We start from the raw sequence: 21,602 nt of genomic DNA, 5'->3' as shown, positions 1-21,602 counted from the left end.
TTATGACAATTTACCAATGAAATACAGAAACACGGTAAAAATCTAAGAAATGAACCAGCTACAGAGGATGGCAAGCTATGACCAAGGAAACCAAAATCCTGAGATATGTGCTGGCTCCCCCAACACACTATTTGTCTATTGAAGCACACCATTTTTTCTCCTCTTCAGGTAATAATTCAAGGCACATATTATGTCTTTTGCCATTTGTAACACTCCTGGCATATTCTATAACGCAGGAAGAAATTTTAAAATGTTAAATTAGTTGAAATCTAACTCTTCATATACAGTATTGTAGACAAACACTTTTCTCTAGATAACATCAAGTAGTATGAAGCATTAAAACACATTAAAAAACTAAGATATGTACCAGACAAAGTTAACTTTTCACATGAAATGGTAGTTTTTATTTTCTGCTTGTCAGAAAGAAAGGTAATTTACAAAAAAGAGAAACCACTCGCAATGAACATAAGTAATATGTGGGTGCTGAATGCTAACCTGTCTCAATAATGCTATCCTGCAACACTTCAGTTCTTTTTCTTTCCTTTTTTTTTTCTCCAGTTCATAAATTTCAAACTATGCACAAATGCATTTTAGGGCAGCAAGCTACCCAGGGAAACATGGACACATGGAAGAAAACTTGCAAGACAACTCTGTCACTGCTCTTCTCTGTTCTCAGAAAGAACCACAACAAAGTGGGAAGCAGCAGCGCATAAGTATCAATACTGTGATTTAGCTTTCTCTGCTATCACAGATTCCCACAACAATCTTGGCAAAGTTGCAAGGAATCACAGGACCTACACTCAAATATGTCTACATGAGACATTTATTTTGTAAGCAGAAACTTGCCCTGTCTACTCTCCAGTTTAAAACTATCAGAGCTCTGAAGCTCTGCTAATATTCCTGTCTACCAGCAAAAGACTGCATCAGCCATCCCCTTAAGTTAGCAGCCAACTTCTTTCCTGGTAAAGTGACCAAAGCATTTTTCTAAACAGACTGAATCTTCACAACACTATGAAGAATACAGACAGACATCCATCCAACCTTGTAGCTCTAACTCCCTTTAAAGTATGCCAACCAGGAAAGAAAGAAAAAAATAATAATAATAGTTACTATCATTTCAGATGCCCACTTTCCAGGACCTTTGAAATAAACTCTTATCAGTTGCTCGTCTGAATTCTTCCTCCTGTGGCAGTTCTGCTCAAACCAAGCATTTTGGAAAACTCTGAAGGGAGAATGCAGATTTTCTCAGAAATCTCTCTTTTATATATTTGGGGCAGGACTTTCAAGGCCTGCTCCCACTGAAGGCATCAGAAAATTTGCTGAACTTCAACATATGATAAGTTAGGCCAGTGAATGTATTACTTTTCTTTCTTCTCTCCCTCCATCCTGGTGAACAACAGGCCCAAAGGTTTGTGTAGAAATTCCTTTATACATTGCTGCACCTTTAAAGGATCTGAGGTAAGTGCTGCATATCGCATATGCAGAAATTGCAGAGTTTCCACTACAAGTGGGATACAGTTTTGCACTGAAAGAATAAATGAAAGCACTGAGGGAAGGGGTCTTGATGAAAATGCCATGTAGTGGTATATGTCAAACACGGGATGAGGCTCCTGTGAGTTGAATCTCTGATGGGCAAAGCCTCCTGATTTTGCCCAGGCTTGTCCAAAAACCTAGCTCAATTATCATCATCAATAAAAAGCCAAAGGCATTTTATCTACAAGGTAGTGAATGCCTCCTCTCAAAAGAGGGAGTTCCATGATAAGAGCTAATCTAAAAAACCCGAGGAATGCAAACTATTTTCTCAGTTGTAAAAACACGACAGAATTGCACAAATGCAAGTTAAAGCAACTACTGGTAACCTCACACTTCTCCTACATGGAGCTCTCCAACTGAGCCTGGGTGAAGGCCCAACCAGTGTCCACTGGGTAGCTACACCTTGAACTGATGGAGTCCCAAAAGGAGGACATCGCTTTCTTGTACCTTCACAAGCTATTTCCATTCACCTTGTTTTCCAAGTTCAGAAAGGCAGCACGAGGCCATCACCAAAGCAGCTTGGGCCATTTCAATGGGGAAGTCAGAAAATCAGTTCATAGTATTTTGTAGAGAGCTGCCAGACAGCCAGCAAGGCAGCTCATCCTGGTTGGTCAGGTCACCTAAAAGTTGCAGAAAACCATGGGTTTTATCCTTCGAGTTACAGTGTAGTTTTCTGAAATTTCTGTAGACAAAGCTTACCCGTGTTACACCACACAGACACTAATCTGCCTGCATGAGTGTTGATTTTTAGATGGGTCACGCTGCCTGTTACTAATTTTTTTCCCACTTTCTCTTCTGCAAGAGTAACATTTGCAGCCTATAGATGTACAAGAATTCCATGGCAGTCGGTACACTACCATTTGACAATATTTTCTTTGAAAGGCCCACTCACTGAGTCAACAAGACCTAGCTACCTTCCAAAACTGGTCCCAGTGTTTGTCACAGTCAGACAGATGACTATCGTTCAGTTGAAGAATTTAGAAATATTTGCAATAAGTACACAAATTGGAAAGTCTTCTTTGTCCATTAAAGCACATACTAGAAATCGCTGATCATCATATAACTGAATTGACTAGTAACTAATACCAGTGCTTCTCAAATGAACCCTGACTGCCATTTCTGTTCTTCCCTAAAACAGCCACAGCCACAGCAGAGCATGCCTCAACACATTAAAACATCACCACGCTTCATTTCTGTGAAAGATTTTAAGTCCCAAACAAACTTTCTGTGAAGCCTGATCATATACAAAAGCACAGTATTTCAATTCCACCTGCATTGCCATTAACTAGAACCACCACAGTGGAGCACAGAAATCCTTACAGTGGGCCAGATCACCAGCCCGCTACCCTGTTCCTAGCAGCAGCTTACCTACGTCTCCAGAAGACATAAGAAACATCACACCAGACACTTGTAGCATGATCTGTCCTAAGGGAAATTTCTTAATCCCTGTCAGATAATGGTTGATTTATGCCCTGGAGCACCATAGTTAACATCCCTTCAGCTGTAGCTGTAGCTGTTCCTCCCATCCCTACAAACAGTTCATTTTTCTTTTTTAATCCTACTAGGCTGTTGGTTTATATGTTCTCCTTCAACAATAAGTATTACCATTATTTGTATTAAAAAAATAACGATTTACCTGTATTATATATGCTGCCTTTCAAACTACACCCTATACCTAGTCAATGCATTGTACCAAAGGGTAATTATCGCTTATTAATATCAAATATTTATTTTGCACATATATATCCTACCTCCTCTAAGTGGTACCATTGACACAAAGCTACACTCATATTTTCAGTTCAACTTCATATGAATATTTTTCAATCTCTTTTCTTTGATAGGAGATCATGAATTCAGTATTCCAGCTGAATTTGAACACTGGTTTAATAATCTCCTTTGCATTATTAATGCAGCATTTCACAACAACTGCGGTCGTTTTTTTCTGCCTGATGCTAAGCATTAAAGAGGTGCACAGGTTCAAATAAAATACTGTTGAAGTCTTTCTCCCCACCTTAATATATAGTTAATTTACAATCCAGTAACATGAACAAGTAACTTGATTATTACCTCCAACATGCATATTCTTGAATTTATCAACATCATCTGCTGTGCTTCCCTTTTACCCAGCTTTCTTGGATTCCCTTTCCAGTCTTCTTCAATCTTGCCTAATCCAAATACTTTTGCATCATTAGCAAGTTTTGGCACACCATCATTCATCTAGTTTATTAGATCACCAACATACATGTTCACCACCCTCTTTTCAGAGAGTTGTTTCTACATCACATGGTAATTTAAGGTTTACTGACAAAAAAAAAAAAAAAGAAAAGGTATTCTTAGTCATAAAGGAGATCATTTCAGCTAGGTACCGGTGAAATAAACAGGAAAAGTACATTCTTTGAGAACTAGGAAGCAGAGTTGCAACTTCAAAAAGTCTTGCATGGTGTTGAGCAAAGCTTGGTACCTAAACTCCTTACATTAGCAAAACACAAGAATGCCCCACACTACAAAACATCACATCGGGGTTGTAGGACAGTGTTTTCTCCTGGATATCACCCATTCAACATTCCACACATCTTCTCCCTCAAGAAAAATCCTTTGTTTAGAAATCCTTCTCAGTATCAGTTAAATTCATGCTTAATTAAAACTAAGTTTGTAGTCTCTTAGGTTGTATCTTCCTAGTTTTTTTGAGAAGCTGTTCATTTATAGTTGATTATAACATGTACAACTGCTTATTATGATAGCAATGATAGCAGAAAACGTATTTTAAAACAAATATGCAGGCTTCTTTCACACACTTTGTGCTGCATCATAGTCTTGCACCCTTAATTCCAGGTGGCACTTCTAGCATTGATAAGTCTGACCTTGAGAAACGCTTTGAAGAGCATTCTTGAAGCCTTATTTACTTTCCTCTGCATCTAAAGCCAAAAATACCAATCGATATTGCTCAGAAGACATTGCATTTGCATAGTCACATTACTTTCATTTGACCACCATCTCATTTTGGTAGTTCCCTAAGACTAGGCTAAATTCCATGATGGTATGCACTGAAAGTTGAAGATAAAGAAATTAAGTGCTCCTAATCCTTGATCCTTCACACAAAGCCATCCTTGAATTCATAAAATGTTTTTAAAATGTTCAATTATATGTTAACAAATAAAAAACAGCAACAGATTTAGTGGCAATCATACTCATCAATTCAAAAGAAAAATTTCTCAACCATGCTACCTTAAAAGTATTGTTTTTATTGATTCCTTTATTTCTTACATACCAAAGCACAAGCTATGAATAAGCAGATTAAAATTACCTAAAGGTTTACATAAACCTTCAGAGGTACAAGCAGAAGAAAAGGATGATGGGCATAGGTTTAACAAGGAAAGCCCAATCTGATTTTTATGTAAAAATTAATAATTTCAATAACCATTTTGACAAGTTCTTCTTATTTGTGAAAAGCTGTACCCTATTACATCTTTTGGCTTTAAAAATTTCAACAAGCTCCAATGTTGTGTTCTGGTTGCTTATCACTACAAAACCATTGGATGGGTTCACAGAAGAAAACGTAAGTTCTCTATGAAGAATGGGCTGTCAAACCAAATGCCACCAAGAGACAGGAAAAAAAAAAAGCAAGCATCCTGATAACGTGCACAAACCAAAAGTAAAGATGTATTATAAACCTGTCTAAATCAACTTCCACTATTTCATGAAAGGGATGAAGACTGAGTCAACTAAAGTCCCATCAAGCACCTAACATCAACTTTCCAACACTTGAACATTCAACTCAGTCCTTTCAGACTCCAGAGTCCTCCCCACTCCTCTTGCCGAAAGAAAGTGGACAGGGGAAGAGCTCCTGCTCCAAGGCCTATTCCGACATTTGTGAGGAGCCTCATCCCAGCAGAGCATGCGAGATGTCATCTTGTACGTCACCTCGTCAGCTCCAAGCTCACTGCACACAAACCAGAAGGGTGTGTAGGAGCCCTGAGCAGAAGCTGGGCACCCTGCAGGACAGACTGCACTCACTTTTCAGACAAAATTTCAGAGAATTTTATGCAGATTCCTTGCAGGAGGAGCAACATCTACAGTGGCACAGCGCGTTACCAATCCGCTCTTGTGGAATTCCACAAAGGACAACAGGCCAAGGCGCGCTGCGCTTGTGGTGGACTTGGACATGAAAAAGACTTTTACGGCACCTGCTCTGCATAAAAATTAAGCCTTTATCAAAGTCTCCTTGTAATTGAGCTGGATACACATACACAAATATATTACATACTAAATATTATAGCCTAGCTCCTGCAAAGACTTGCATACATGTTTATCATTACATATATAAAAGAAATTCCACGGTTTCAAAAGCTGTATTTGTGAAGATGAATTTAAGCACACGAGTGAGTCTTTGCAGGACTAAGACAGACCTATAAGCCACTGAGCAGCAACATCTCCTGAGAACTTAGTACGATTTGCACATCACCATTAGTTTATAATCCCCCCTCAGCTGGCTAACCCTTGGAACAGGGAAGGACTTGCTTCCAGCTGAGGAGCTGCTGTTAAAGTTCACTTCTCGCACCGCACACGCCTATGCTAAAATCAAATCCGAATTAAAATGAGCTACTTGAGTAACATTTAATCAAACACAGCCTCATTGGATACGAGAGGAAAGAGAATGATGAGCAGGCCCTTTGGCTGTAGTGGTACCAAGCAAACAGAGAAAAAGCAAACAGCACAGTTACCAGAATTATGTAACTTTTTTTTTTTCTTTTTAATAATAAATACTTTATTCAAGATTAGAGGAGCCACCAGTGGCCAAGACAATTTTCTAAGTGTGCAAGAGCAGATTTATTTCATAGAAAGCCATTCCGTGCCTATGTTGTGATAACTGACTCACAGGCTTCTGCTGGACAAGAATGACCAGGAGAGCAGTCAGGCATTAGCATTAACACTGATTGCTAATTAACCCCCACGAACAACACTGCTCCTATTACAGAAGCATATAAAAGGCCTGCTTAAAACTGTTTGTCCAAAGCAGACACAAAACCTCAATTTGCTCACAGATCAGCCCCACAGCCCTCCCCCTGGCCTTGGTCTGCACCACTGCATCCTCCGAGACTGCACGCTGCCAGTCCTGCTTTCAAGCTTGTCGTACACGAATGCCACGGTGTAAAGTCTCTGCCAGAGATTTTGGGGAACGCCTGTTAGCTGGCGGGCCGTTCTTTGAGTCCTAAGTTTCGCAGAGCTCCCAACTTTTGTATCACAACCCATTAGATACACACAAGTGCCCTCTGCCTGTAAGCAGCTCTGGCACAGCCTCCCGAAGAAACCAAGAGGAGTTGAAGAAAGCCCTGCCAACAGCAGAACAGGGCCTACAGCTTACTTACATTCCTATAACATCAACACATGCTTTATGCTGTGCTCCGTAATGAGGGCTGGATGTCAGATACGGACCCCCAAAGGGAAGCACGAGGGCTGTGTCACCTGCATGCCACGACACCCCTGGACGGACGAGTGGCCCCATCAGGGCTGTCTCCCCCCAGAAAAACCCCTCGTGATACAGAGGTTGGCAGGTGGCAGCTTCTGATAGGGGGGAGCCATTTTAGAGGCATATTCCCCAAACTCCGAGGGGCTCCACCACCTAACAGCATTTCTACAATAACCCAAGCCAGCAGTGATTATCTACAGAGAGTTTTAGCGGGCAAAAAAACAAATAAAGAAGCAGCTTCAGGTAGAAGTATGCCTTCCAACTACGGCACCAGGCTAGGTGCCAAAACCCCCAGAAAACTTTCTGGGGGACAGCACGTTGAACCGCAGCCCTGCCGGCCGCCGCTTGCTCGCACCCCGCTGCGGGCACAGCCGGCTGGAGGGACGGATGCTCGCCACGGCGGCCGGACACAAAAAAAGGGGGGGCTGAAAGCGCCTGGACCGTGCTCCGGGACCCCCCGAGCAACAAAGGCCGCGGCGGGGCGGCGAGGGGGGAGCGGCGGGCACAGCGCACCGCCGAGCCGCCGGGCGCCCCCCGGCCGAGCCCGGCTGCGTTGGTCGCTGCCCCGCGAGCCCTGCCGCCGAGCCGGGCCGCTCCCGAGGCGGTGCTGAGCCCCGAGCCCTCGGCTCCTTACCTGCTGGGCGGCTCCGGCTCTGCGGCTGCGGGCGGGGAGCAGCGGCGGGGCCGCTCCCCGGGGCGCTGGGGAGGGAGAGCCGCTCCCGCCGCCCCGGCCCGGCCACGGCGGGGAACTTCGGCGGGGCGGCGGCGCCCGGAGCTCCTGCTGCCGCCCGCGGGGTGCGGGACGGAGGGAGGCGGGCAGGGAGGCAGGGAAGGAGGCAGGGAAGGAGGGAAGGAGGCAGGCGGCAGGGCGGGGACGGGCGGCCCGCGGGGGCGAGCCGGAGGCGGCGGGGCCAGGGCCGGGGCCGGGGCCGGGGCCGGGGCCGGGGCCGGGGCCGGGGCGGCGCGGTGCGGGGAGTCACGGCGCAGGAATGCCAGGAATGTGGGGCGGCCGCTGAGACGTCGGGAACACGACTTGGGATTTCTTTTTTTTTTTTTTTTTTTTTAAACACTTTCCCCACCCTCCCTTTAGGAAAGAGGAGGGCTGAAGCCCCCCCGAAGGAGGGAAGAGGAGGGAGGAAGAGGAGGGCGCACGCCGCTGCCAATGGGGGCGGCTGCCCCGAGCAGCCCTCCCCGGGCGCGGACAGCGCTGAGGGTTTGGGGCCGGCCCGCGGCGCCTCCCCGCCCCTTCTCCGCCTCCCCGGGCCGGCAGGGACCGGCCGGGACGGGCCCTCGAAGCTCCTGTCCACCCCCGGGCAGCTGGCTGCGCATCTCCGGCAGCCTCGCCTTGGGCACACGGCGGCTGCTCCCCGCGGAGCCCGCTCCGCCGAGCCTCCCTCGCCTGTGGCTCCCCGCAGAGCAGGGAGAGAGGCCGCTGTGGGGTCATCGTGCCGTGCTGGGGCGCGGGGTGGGTAAAACATGGTGCTGCTTTGAAGCAGGAAGGGTGCCCCGGTGCTTGGCAGACACGGGCATGGCCTCCCGGAGTGGGCATCGCCTCCCGAAGTGGGTATGGCCTCCTGACACAGGCACGGCCTCCCAACATGATCAAGAGTTCCCAACACGGTCAAGGCTTCCCAACGCCTGCTTCGAGAGCGCACCAAGGGGCAGAGCACATGGGGCTAGGGAAGCAAGCAGCGCCCTCACAAAGGTTGGGGCTACCTGGAGGCGTTGAATGGAGTGCAGTGGGCTTGAGTGGTGTGATTATTGGAAACGATGCGCACACACTCTTGCTTGTCATCGCTGGTGGCCAATTTGCAATTACTTTTGTGTTACATTACATTTATGTAAAATTATTCATATACCTGAAAGCATATAGGAATACTGTTACCAACAGGCACCTGTAGAAATCTCAAATGCAGGCACGCTAAAACTGTGACAACAGAACTTGAAAACTTTTACAAATGTGAAATCTATGAAAAATAGCGATAAATGAGGAGTGATGCTCCTTCTGAGTTCTGTGTATTTCTGCTACTTGTACACATAAGCAATATGTGAGCAGATTCATTGGAGTCCGGCTCACTTGGATTAATCTAAGAGGATCAGGAGCTGAAAGAGGGAGAAATAGCACAGATTCTTGATTTTGATAGATAAGTAATTGTATTTAAATACCGTATGTGGAATCACAGGCCTATGCCTTACCTCTGGCATAATATTATTATAATTACATTTTGCAAGGAAAGTCCTTTTCATCTAAGACTCTCAAACATTTTACAAACACCACACCTTAATGAAGTAATTATCCCCATTTTACGTACAGCTACACTGAGGCACTGAGAAGTGACACCATTTAAGATTTCAGCTTGAATTATACCTGACCACATATAGATACAGAACTATGAGTAGCAATCTGGAAGCAACATCAGGTGTCAGAATGAGATGATAAGATGGAGCATAGAGCTGCTGTGCTCTGAATTTTTTGCGGTTCAACTTTGTGCCAGTAAACGGCTTCTTCCTAGTGAGTGGAAGGTTGCATGAGAGGGTAGCATGCTTCAAAACTAAGGCTGAACTTGTTAGGCTCCTTTCAGGCTTTCCCCACACTGTGGGAGGTATAAGGTCTTTGTCTTTTAAGACGGTAAAGATTGACTTTTGCAGCTATGCCTCAACGTGGTGTGCTGGCTGCCTGAAGTCTTCCAGCTGAACTTGTGGTTTAGCAGCCAGTCACTTTTACTTTCACAGGTCTCCCTGCATTTGAAGAAAACTTATTTAGTTACCTTCACTGTAAATAATGTTAGAAGAAGCATAAACGTCCTGACAGGTGAAAGTTCTGGAGAGGAGATTTTATGTATCAGCTATCAGCAGCGCAGTTCCCTAGAATAAATAAAAACAGCCAAAATAAATACACATTATTTGTCAGCAAGAGCTTTTACTAAAAGGTCAGCTCAACAGACTCTACAAAATGAAATGTGTTTCAAAGTTAGCAACCAACAGAAGCTTCTGAAACTCGGAATACTGAAGACAATTACTTTTTTCATGAGTACTTAACGCAATGATTAATGTCTATATGAAACTCTCAGACTGTAGCAGTAGTTGCTTTAGAAATACAGAATTTCACAGACATCATAGTCAGTTACTGCATAGAATCTTCTATAAGGAAGTTTATTATGTTGGTGCTACTGTCCCTTTCCAGGACTGTTGATACCTTGAACCTTTAAGTATATCTTTGTTTTCCAAGAGCTGCTAGGAACATATGACTCTGGTTAAAACAGAGTGGCTTCATAAAATACGAAAACTTATTTAGGTGTTTCTCATGCTGCTTCAGGAATGTCATGTTAAAATGATACAAATCATTCAGCTGGTTCCAAACCTCTATGCTTGTTCGAATTTGTCCAGAAAACTGACAGGTTAATCTTCTATCAGTCATCTGTAGGCTGGATTATGTATTGTCTTCTTATGCCACTAGGGAATCATGTTACAGCATTATTATTATGATTATTATTATTATTTGCTGAAAAGGTGACAATTCTAAATAATATTTAGAGACTATTGACTTACTATAATGATTTATGGAATTTACCTCCAAAACATTGCCTCTGCCCTGGTGTAAGTTAATTTTTGTATTGGTTCCTCCTACAACTTCATTGGGATTATTATACTAAGATGCTCTATGGAATGGTAGAGTAGATGGGGAAAAAAATATTGACACAGGACTGCACCTCAGCTACCTTAGCTACTAGTCTTCTGTGAGATCTTGGGCATGTAGCAGCACATCCCTGTACCGTAGTTTTCTTCTCTGAAAATTGAGCTAATGATAGTGATCTTAAGAAAGTGTGTTTTGATTTGCAGATGAAAGCACTCTATAGGAGATAGACATTACTTTAAAAAAAACAAAAGTCCAAATAATGGATTTGACAGGCTTGAATGTTGTCTCAAAACCCTTCTGAAAATTCTTAGCCCAGCACCATTCAGCTTGACCAAATGGTTAACTATCAGCAGAGAAAAATTGATTTTATGTGGGTCAAAATACAGTAGACTTTTATAACGTCGGTGTTATCTGAAGAGTCATGTGCAATTCAATTTGAAGTGTCTTAGCACCTTGCTAGCAAGACCTGTATTAAACATATTTTGAATGTGTTTAAACTGAGGCTAGAGCAATTCTTGAGTCTTGTTATAACATGGAAAAATCTCAGTCCTTGTTGGTTGGTGAAACCATGTCATAACCTGTTTTGTATAAAACTGTCTTTAAACTGTGCTTAAGCAACAGCTGGTGGTTTCTCCTGTGAACAGTAGATGATGTTTAATTAGCCCTACAGTCATCTACATTACAATCAAATCAAAGAATGCAGTTGCAACACATTCCCAATTTGTATTGTAAATGTGACCCTAACTGTGTTCCTAAAATCTCTGTCATGTGCAACAAACAGCTGGGTACACTGACCTGATTGTAACATAAGCAGACACTTAGTGCACGAGTATAAATTCCCATTCCTAAAATCATATTTGTTCTTTTATAAACTGATACTTTTAATGTTTGAAGCTTACCTCAAGGAAAAAAAAAAGTTTACTTCTCTAGTATTCTCTGCTCTCATTAATTATTCCATTTAATAGAGCTTCTCAAAGTCATCTCTTAGAAAAGGAATTTGGATTACGCAATCTTGGAAAACAAACCTGTTGCCACCAAGCATGAGCTAACATGTTGTAGTACTCTACAGCTTATCACAAGCAAGCCAGCACCCAGTTTTGTAGACCAGAAAAAGTCTTGGTTGATTATCTGTGCAAATAAACTATGCTGTGTTGAATATTCTAATTTGCTTATAGTCTGCCTGAGGACTTACTGAATACCTGTGCCTGTTTTTAGCTCTTCAGTAAGAGTTGTAAAATTAAAAACTTTTAGCATTTGTCAGTGAAATAATGAACTTTCGATTCCATGGTTGTAAGCACTCCAAATGGGATTGACATAAGCAATGTACCTCTCTATGCATCTGTTTCTGCTCTCCAAGGTAAAACAGTCTAATTTTTAGGACAGAACGAGTGACATTTTTTTCCATTTTCACATTTTAGCAATTTGAGTACTTTTAGATGTATCATTTACAATGGCCATTAGGCCATTAAGATTTCTGAGAATGGTGGTCTCCTGAGGAAAAAATAAAGTAAAATAAAATAAAATGACTAGCTTTTAACAGAAGTTCATTTAACTAATTTAGGATTATTATGATAAACCTAAGTGCATAATTTGCTGCTCTGTTATGTAATACACTCTATACGTGCATATAACATCTGCCTGAATGGCGGGAGAGCAAGTCTACAGCAGGTATAAATAAAAGCAATCAATTGCCTATCAAAAATTATTAGCTTATAGCTTTAGGACCCAGTTCTTCAATGTAATTTATCACAGATGTGTAGCGTCAGCTCTTTGGTAAGTCCATGGGACTTAGCAGCATGCCTAGAAGTCAGCATACGCAACTGATTTGTAGATATTTTACCTGCTGCTCACTTCTGATAATCATAATCTTTATTTATGTCTCGGCATGGATTTGGATGTCTGATTGCGGGCACCCAGGTTTGAAAATATTTAATTGCCACTCCAGGATAAATGGTTTCTTGAGAAAGCAAAGAGCTAATGTCATAATCGTAAGTCTGTTTTTGGGACTGTCACAAACTTGTGTAACTTTAATTGAGCCATTAATGTTTGCTATCTCTGTGAAATGGACACAAGATCATGCTTGTATATGAGAGTACTGTAAAACTCTGAATTTTAAGACTTTCTGAAATCAACAGGAAAGAGCTCTGTTAAAGAATAATGCTTCAGCTATGTGTACTTCAGCTTTTTAAATACTATGTATTGTTTCTAACAAAGCCCTAATACTCATTCTCACTTTTGGTTGAAACTCAGAAAAAGTTTCCTGTCAGAGTAATTTTAGAGTGTTGAGAGGTGCATATAAGATTATTTTCTATGTTATCATTTCATGATACATTCTATACCTTGGAAAAATTTAAAATTCACACAAACATTTTCCTGTAAAGAATTAATACAAAAATGACATGAGAAATACCAGTAAAACTGTTGAAATTTAGACTTGGAAGAGGTAAGGAGATCAACTGATAACTGAAGTCATTGAAATGTAACACGCTGTCATCTTCTCCTTGCATATTTATTTATTCTATTGGATCACTACTGCATGTGGTTCATGGACTATGGTTGTTTGAGATGGGTTTCCCACTGCAATTAGCTGAGCGAGTTTTCAGTCACCCTAGAACTTGCCTGCAAAAATGGCAGAAGTAATGCTGAGGTGGTTAAGATGCGTGTAAGATAAAGGCATACTTTTGTCTTATCTCGTCAACCTTTTAACAGGAAAACATTGGAAGATTTTGGAGACAGCATTAAGATAGGCAGAGGCTAAGAACTGCTTTGGTTAGTTTGTCATGAACTCTGTAAAGTGACATTCTTAATTGTTTCACTGATAAAAGATTGGAGCAGTAGATAAACACAATAGAAAGCAAGTACAGATTTTCAGATAATAGCTACATAAAAGTAATACAAAACTTTTATATGTATATTAAAATAAAGGCTTTATATATATATATATACACACATATGTATAGGCCATAAAAAAAGAGAAACAGAGTATAGGCTCAAGGCTTTAATGTAGGTAGTTCATGGGAACAGGATGTTCAAATGGAGATTAGACACAGCAAGGACAGCCATGACAAATGATCAAGAACTCGAGAGAACAGAAGAGTCAGTGAAGAAGGGAAACTCAGACTTTTGAAGGCAACCTGGCAGATGAGAGCCACATATCATGGTGAGAGTTGCCTTTACGGAAAACAGAAATAGGAAATTGGAAAAAAAAAAAGTGAAGAAAAGAGTTAAAGAGGTTAAAGAGAGGAAATTACTGAAGATTAACCAAAGAAAAACTGATCTAGAGAGTCCCAACAAGAGAAAGAGGTAATGTACATGTCAGCATATAATTTCCATGTGCCTCACTGAAGAAAAAGACAAGTGAGGGTTAAAGATGGAATGAGGCAGAGATGGCTATGAAAGGTGAATGCCTTTCAGATTATATATAGTGCAGTTTTTTCTTCATCACTTTTCTTTTGCTTGAACAGAATGATACTTGGAGTAGATGTACCTGTGTACAGTTAAGAATACAGTCCTAACAAAAACAGGGGTGAAAGGAGGTACAATTTATGGAGCCATGAAAGTCAGGGAGGAGTGAGCCATAAAGGAAATAGGATCCTGTCTAACCAATGCCCCCTGAAACCTGATTACTAGTTGCCTGTAAGACATTGCACCATTTGATAGTACAATTAATATATTTTTAAGTTTAGTGTCTGTAGTATGAAAGATTTGCTTGGTATTGCCGCTTCTAGATGGCAGCAGAATTATATAAAAAGAGGGGATTCACCATTAAGAAAAAAAAAAAAAAGAGTTCCAATCTTATTTACAGCTCAGTAACTGGTAATTAGAAGCCCTAGACAATACGGACTTGATGTGTTATATCATAATGTAATTGCTGCAATTATTTATCATTTTCTTCATGTACGTGCACATTAGTTCTCTAAGTGTTATGCTAATGGATGTATTCAGTCTCTTGCAAAGAATGGTTTTAGAACAGGGAGGAAAGGCATAAATACCTTTTCACTACTGTAACAGCATTGCAATAGCTGTAAATCACAGTTGTTCAGGTCAAGACAGTATGCGTGCACTTTAATTAGCATTTCTTTTATCTGTTTGCTTTCTTCCTCCACCCTTCCAATATAGTAACAAACATTAAACAACTAACACTCCCCTTCATTTTCAGTTATTTATATGGCTAAATAAGTTTACTATTGCTTGTGCTAATGAGCACAATCTGTGCTCATCTGTGTAACAGCTCAGCAGCTTTAAATTCAGAAGATATCACTGCTGCAGAAGTTTGTAGACTATAAAAAAATCACAATCATACTACATTCTATGCAAATTTCAGAGAATATTTTCCAGTGTTGAAAATCGTTCAGAGTAATTGCTCTTAGTATGCAAGAGAAACTTAAATGAAAGCAGAAGCTGTAAAATAGTATTATCCCTGCAAAACACGCAAGTTCTGAAGAATGCATTTACTATGGAAAAAAAAAATCTTGATATCATTTATGTGAGGTGTTAGGGATAAAAGCATGGGAATTTAGGGTCTTGATACGTAATATTTTGACTGATCTAAGTTGTCACCACAGTCCTGCCCACTCTCACCTGTATATCCCTGCTCTATCTGTTGGGCTGGATACCCAGTTGAGCTGCACTTACCCGATCGCACAGTGCAGCAGTTCGGAACCCCAAGCTGTATACAGGCTGATGCTACCAGAAAGGTCCTTGGCTAGTATTACGCTCTTCACCAGTTTAACCGTCTCTCCTAGCAGCTCAGATGAGCACCAAAGCCGTCATAAAGGAGCAGGTGGGGAACAGGAGGGAGTGCAGGAATGTGGCAACGTCGCCTTGAGGTGTTTTAAACTGCCTTGGAGCCGCACCCATGGGTTCCTGTCCAGCACCTGGATGTGATTCACTGTGTCACCTCAGACAAGCCAGGTAACCTCAGTCACCTCTTCAGTCCTCGGAAACCTACCCACTGGTGTTTAGTAGGCTACACTCATGATGCGATCACCAAACAGAGCAGCTGTAGGTATTTTAGCCACTAGCACATCCATCCCTAGCACTGGTGTCACTTCGAGCACTTCAGTAGCAGTTTCCCTCAGGAGGTAAGAAATGCTGTAGTTCTCACTAGAGAAATGCTCCATTCCTTTTGTGAACAAAGCTATGGTTTATCTTAATTAATTTAATTAATTATTTTATAGTTTTTCTTAATTAACTGTAAAAAAAAATGTTTAGGTCAGTTCAGCCTTTTCAGAGAGCTTAAAACCAGACAGTTAACGAAAGGTGTTAAGGCTCTCTATGCATCCTAATGGTGCCTTTGTATTCATTCTGATCACTGAATAGGGTATGGGTTCTGTTGAGAAACACGATCATACGAAGAAGGATAAAATTAAAACAAGGGTATATGAGCAATCAAGCACTGTATTTTACAACAGTTGCTCGCTGGGGTTTATTAGTACAGACTTAACCTTGCCACTCCAGTACTAACACCTAAACTGCTAACTTCTCAGTTACCTACACGCATTGGCAGAGATGGAGAATTTCATTTTCCAGAGGCAAGAAGCATCACTTAGTACAGGGTGGGGTTTGGGTGAGGCTAAAGGAAAAGATCTGTCTTTCTTTTCTTTCACTGGCAGCCTGGCAGAGCTTTTGCCTCTCTAGTGCCTGACAGGAAAGCTGGGAAATTACAACCATGTCAGATGTGAAGAGCCTGGTCCATTTCTTTCTTTCTTTGTCTGGGTCAAGAGGAATGCTCCAGCTCCTCAGGTGCTCTTTGATGAGTGTGCGTGTGTGCATATATGTAAATATATATATATACACATACATGGAGACACACATGAAATAGGCTTTACCTGAAAGATTCCAAGTCTGGCAGGGTGGAATATGGGGAAAATCTCTATCTGGTTTCTGCTCCTTGTAGTGTCCAAGCAGAGTGGGTTTTTCTCACGAGAAGTCCTTTCCCTTTTCCCTTTTCCCTTTCCCTTTCCCTTTCTTCACTCCATTGTGTGCTCTGACATAAGATGCAGGATATGAATACAACCTCTAGTGGGTTTTGTATTCTACTTGCTATTTTCACTTTTTCTTGAAATCATAGTAAGGAGTGCAGGTGAGAAAAGTAAACAGTGATTTTTAACATTTGGAAAGATCTGAATGGAATTTCAAGGACAAAGAAAAGCCACTTCACAAGGCTGAACTAGTTCTCTCCCTCCTCAAAATCATGGGGTGCTCCAAATCAGGGAATTCTGAGAGGCTCTTAGAAAGATATCAGGAATTCTAGCTAATAGAGAGTAATAGAAATAATTAAAAGTGTTAGGCAAGCTGATGGTTGCTACTAACACCCTTCGTAACTAGTTATTTCTAATTGTATTTGACTTACTCTTGTATCTTACACTTTAATGTTACATTTACTAGTAGTTTTGTATCTTACATTTACTTCCATTTACTAATATACACAATACAATACTTACGAAGCTATTGTGCAAAATAAGGTTTATACAGCAAAAGAAAAGCAAGTTTCTGTACCCTTCATGAGTCCTTTTAACTTTCATGTTAATTAATTGCAGGGATTGTCAAATAAATGATGTCAAATATAAAATAACCCATTTTCTAATTTATTATCCACAGAAACCCAGAATGATTTTGACCCTTGCTAGGAACAGGCTTCAGAACAACTCTTCACACATCTTTAAGTTTACAACAGTGCTCAGGTTTCTTTTTTTAATCTTGGATATTCAGGCATTCATCAGACTGCATCTTAAAAGCTCTGTATATATCAGCTGCTATTTTTTGTGCCTTGTCAGAACCCTGAAGGCTGTCTCCACTCTTTTACTCTACTTCTGAAAAATACACCACCAGTCTTAGAAGTCAAAGCGGTTTCACTGATGCCCTTCCTCCCTGTCCACCATGTGAAAGATCCCCTTTGGCTCCTACTGGTCCTGGGCCTTCCCAAACCACTTGCCAGCACTTCATGTGCAGTTTCCCACTCCTCCACCAGCTCCTACCTCTCTGCCCGCTGCCCTCTCCCCTCAGCAGCACCTGCAGCCATAAATCTGAGTGCCTCAATGTCATCACTGACTCCTCTAGCTTGCTGTTTATAAAACCTCAGTTGCCAAGACGTGTTTCAGATGGATCATTTCCATCAGTTTGATGTCTTGTTGCTTCCTTCTGGGACTAGTGCAGACTTGGTATAAAACTATAGGTTTTACACCAAGGCTGTCCCGAAACCCGAAGCCCCCTGCCCAGGGCCTGGTGGGGAGCACGGAGGCCAAGGCTTTCACAGCTCTGCAGCTCCACAACCTCCCCTGCCACCATTTGCACCCCACAGATTGTGTTGTCCCCTTGTTGGACCAGACGATTTTGGAGGTTTTTCCAACCCTAATGATTCTAGGATTCTGTTTTAGGGCAGAATAAGTGCAACAGCGAGCTGACTTAACCTCCCATCCCTCAAAGAGCCACCAAACCCCAGCAGCTGAATCAGGGAGGTGGTGGTATCACCGTCCCTGGGGGTGTTTAAGGAAGGGTTGGACGTGGTGCTTAGGGACATGGTTTAGGGGGTGACATTGGTGGTAGGGGGACAGTTGGACCAGATGGTGTTGGAGGTGTTGTCCAACCCTAATGGTTCTATGATTCTAAGCCACTCCATAATGCTTCTGTAGGGCTTTATTCCTAGCTAACCGATTATCATCGGGATACTGCTGGAATACTTTTTATTTTTTGACGCTTTTTCAAACCACAGGTTCCCGCTGGATAGCGAAAGCTCACGCCGACGAGCTTTCCCCCGGCCGTTACCCGCCGGCCCTCACCGCCCCCCCGCCCCGCCTCCTCCCGCAGCGTTTGAACGCTCCCGAAGCGACCAACCCGGAGCGCCGGCGGCCGGGGCGCTGCTCTCCCATTGCTGGGGAGGCGGGGATAGCGCGGGGGGTAGGGGGAAATCACAAACGGGCGGTGGGGCGGCGGCAGGTTCGAAGGGCGGCTGGGTGGTGGCGGCGGGACGACAGGGGACAGGGGGCTCTGTCACGGAGCGGGCGGGGGGCGGCTGCTGCTGCCGGCGCTGCCCCGAGCCGTGAGGTGGGGCTGGGGGGCCAAGGGGGAGGCAGGGGATTTGCTCGGGTCGAGCCCCGAGAGGCGTGTGGCTGTCAGGAGCCTGGGACGGGCTGCGGCTGTTGGTGGTCCCTGCGTGAGGGGGGGCTGAGGTAACCGCCGCCAGGTGGGTGCTGGGCGAGCGGCGGGCTTAATGCAGTGTAAGCGTCGGGATAAAGTGCTAATAAACGGCTTCTGAAGGGTGTCAGTCACATGCATCTGTGAGAATAGAAACCCTGTTCTTGTCAAGGGGATTGATTACGGTGGATTTCCTAAATCTCATCTTATTTTGACACATCTGTCTCATTAGGACCTAATATTAAAAGTTGCTGCTTGGTGTCCTACAATTCAAGATTGTACAATACTTCATTCTAACTACTGCTAATCTTAAAAAAGCAATTTATTTAAATGAGAGGCATATTTGATATCTGTCAAGGTCTAATTGTGCTTTCTTTTGTTCCAGGTGTAGCAACCACCCATTTGTGTAAAAGAAAAACCCAGTCAGTATGAGTTGGGTTGTGGAGGAGTGGAAAGAAGGCCTGTCCCCTCGAGTTCTACAGAAGATTCATGAGCTGGAAAGTCAAGTTGACAGGCTTAAAAAGGAGCGTCAGCAAAGACAGTTCCAGTTAGAGTCTCTGGAGGTAGCTTTGGAAAAACAGAAACAGAAGGTAATGAAGGTACTATGGTCACTTCCCTACAATGCCATTCTGCAAGCCAAACATGATTATAAAACTTTGTAATGTCTGTTGTTAGAAAGTGATTTTGGTTTGTTTCTTTCCACTGACTGAAAAGGTAATGTAGAAATACAAACTGCTTATCTTCATCATTCTTTCGTAGCTGTTCATCATATTTGTTAAGTTCTCATTGACTCTTAAGGTCATTACTGCCTTTTATCAGTGTTTGGCATGGCTGTTGATGTCCAGGTGTTTGTTTACTTAGAGGCCTTCTTCCAGGCTTTGCTTTGTGACTAAGAAAAACATTTCTTTATTGTTATGCTTGTTAAAAATCTTGACAATAACTAGGCCTCTCCTCTATCACAGAGCCGCACAATCGATGGCCTCTTACTGTTTCTCCTTGCCTGTGTGCACCTATTTGTCTTATCTGTTACTTTAGATTGTGTGCATCTCATTTCTGTTTTTAGAGACTATTTTAGGATTTTTTTTGACAAATTTTGGCTCATCTGGCTCTACACTGTCAACTCTCTAGCCCTCCTTGTCAGGGTCCTCCTGTGTCTCAGTCAGGAGTAATCCATTTGACTGAATTCTGCTTTGTAATGTTTGAATAGGGTTTAGAGACAATTGACAAAGGCTGCCTTTTACTCCTGTTAGCTGTTACAGTTTTCTAGCAAAACTCAAGCCTAGTAGTTTACCTTGACTTTTTTCCTGTGACTTTTCCAGGTTCTTGTCTCATCTTGTCTCAACTGCTGTGCTCCCCAAACAAAAAGAAGGGTTGTATTCAAATAGGTGTGTTTTAAAACTCCTAGAATCAGCAGCTAATACTAGCTAATACTTAATACTTATCAGCTGAAACCAAAGCTGAATGGAATTCTGGAGTCCTTAATTCCCAGTGGCTACTGCTGAGCAGCAGGTGGCTGTAGTTTCTCTCAGAAGCTGGAGAGGAGGTAGAGCAAGTCTCTGCTGTCTGTCTCTATTTACAGTTTAAAAGCTGTGACCCTTGATAATTGTTGTGCATCTTCTGTTTAGTGAATCAAGGTATTTTGATTGCTAAAGCTGATAGATGTGAAGGAGCAGTGAGACAGTCATTGAGGAGTGATTCAGCGTAGACTAGTATTTAAGGTCTAATGAATTCTTGATGAGACTGTGTCTAGTCAGTAAATAGAAGTTGTTTGAGTGTTACTGTGATGGAGTTGAATTCTAAGAAATGTTTTTTGTTTATACCTAAGAATATTTGAACAGTGTGTATATCTGAGGCTTTCAGTGCTGTCAGGGTTTTTGAAAGATTATGAAGAAAATAACAGCATATAAACTGTAACTGTTACTTTAAATTGAGTAAAGACTTGAGACAATTTTGAAATGGTCCATATTCCTAATAGGTTGAAAATGAAAAAAATGAAGCTGCAACTCAGAAGAGAGAGAACCAGAGCTTGATGGAATTGTGCGATAGTCTCGACAAGGCAAAGCAGAAAATTTCACATGACCTTAAAGTAAAAGAATCTCAAATCAACATTCAATCAGGGCAGCTGAATGACAGCAAGAAAGAAATTGAAAGACTAGAACAGGAACTGAAAAGGTGAGGACTTGCTTTGTCTCTAATATAAAAACTGTTTTCTTATGTTTTGCTGATTTCTCACTTCTGTGTTTTCACACATGCATGCACAGGCATCTACATAAGTCTCTGTGCCACTTGAAGCAGTAAGCACCTATGGTTCCTGTTAAATTTGGGGGAATTCTGTAATACCATGTGAAAAGAATCCACTCGTTCTGGGATAACAACAACAAAAGTTGTTAGTATAAATAAGAATCAAACACCTCAACTCCCCTGGAACAGAAATATCTTTGGTTAGATAGGAAACACCACCTTTGCATTAATATGTGTCCTGTGCAACTGTACTGTTGTGTAGCTGTGATTCCAGATAGCTGTTTGCATTATTTCTTGATCTATTGTGTATTACATTGAAGCTGATGAATGATACCTCACCTTATAAGCAAGACCAGTTATGTGGCACTGTGACAAGAGGTGAGTGCTGGGTATAGAGAATCATACAATATTCTCAGTTGGAATGGACCCACAAGTATCATCAAGTCCAACTCCTGGCTCCACATAGGACTGCCCAAAAAACAGGCCCTATGTCTGAGAGCCTTGTCCAAATGCTTCCTGAACTCCAACAGGCTTAGTGCCATGACCACTGCCCCGGGGAGCCTGTTCCAGTGCCCGACCGCCCTCTGG

At 42.3% G+C, this 21,602-nt stretch overlaps 2 protein-coding genes across 7 annotated transcripts in view; one reads left to right on the top strand and one right to left on the bottom strand.

Annotated features, from left to right (window-relative positions):
* Nucleotides 1-7,816, bottom strand: part of PTPN14 (protein tyrosine phosphatase non-receptor type 14) — a 109,604-nt gene extending 101,788 nt beyond the window's left edge. For all 5 annotated transcript variants that reach the window (XM_035564885.2, XM_050709381.1, XM_035564880.2 and 2 more), the window contains exon 1: nt 7,635-7,816. The gene's annotated coding sequence lies outside the window, so the exon portion shown is untranslated. The remainder of the gene's footprint in view (nt 1-7,634) is intronic.
* Nucleotides 7,817-18,531: 10,715 nt separating this feature from the next.
* The window catches only part of CENPF (centromere protein F), a 42,380-nt gene continuing 39,309 nt past the window's right edge, over nt 18,532-21,602 (top strand). For both annotated transcript variants that reach the window (XM_050709970.1, XM_050709971.1), the window contains exons 1-3: nt 18,532-18,575; nt 19,159-19,372; nt 20,749-20,945. In XM_050709970.1, coding sequence (XP_050565927.1) covers nt 19,202-19,372; nt 20,749-20,945 — 368 coding nt within the window. In that variant the 5' untranslated portion in view covers nt 18,532-18,575; nt 19,159-19,201. The remainder of the gene's footprint in view (nt 18,576-19,158; nt 19,373-20,748; nt 20,946-21,602) is intronic.

The sequence above is a fragment of the Cygnus atratus genome, chromosome 3 (genome assembly GCF_013377495.2).
Source record: "Cygnus atratus isolate AKBS03 ecotype Queensland, Australia chromosome 3, CAtr_DNAZoo_HiC_assembly, whole genome shotgun sequence".
In the NCBI taxonomy this organism is placed as follows: Eukaryota; Metazoa; Chordata; class Aves; order Anseriformes; family Anatidae; genus Cygnus; species Cygnus atratus.
This window is presented reverse-complemented; position numbering and strand designations above follow the sequence as displayed.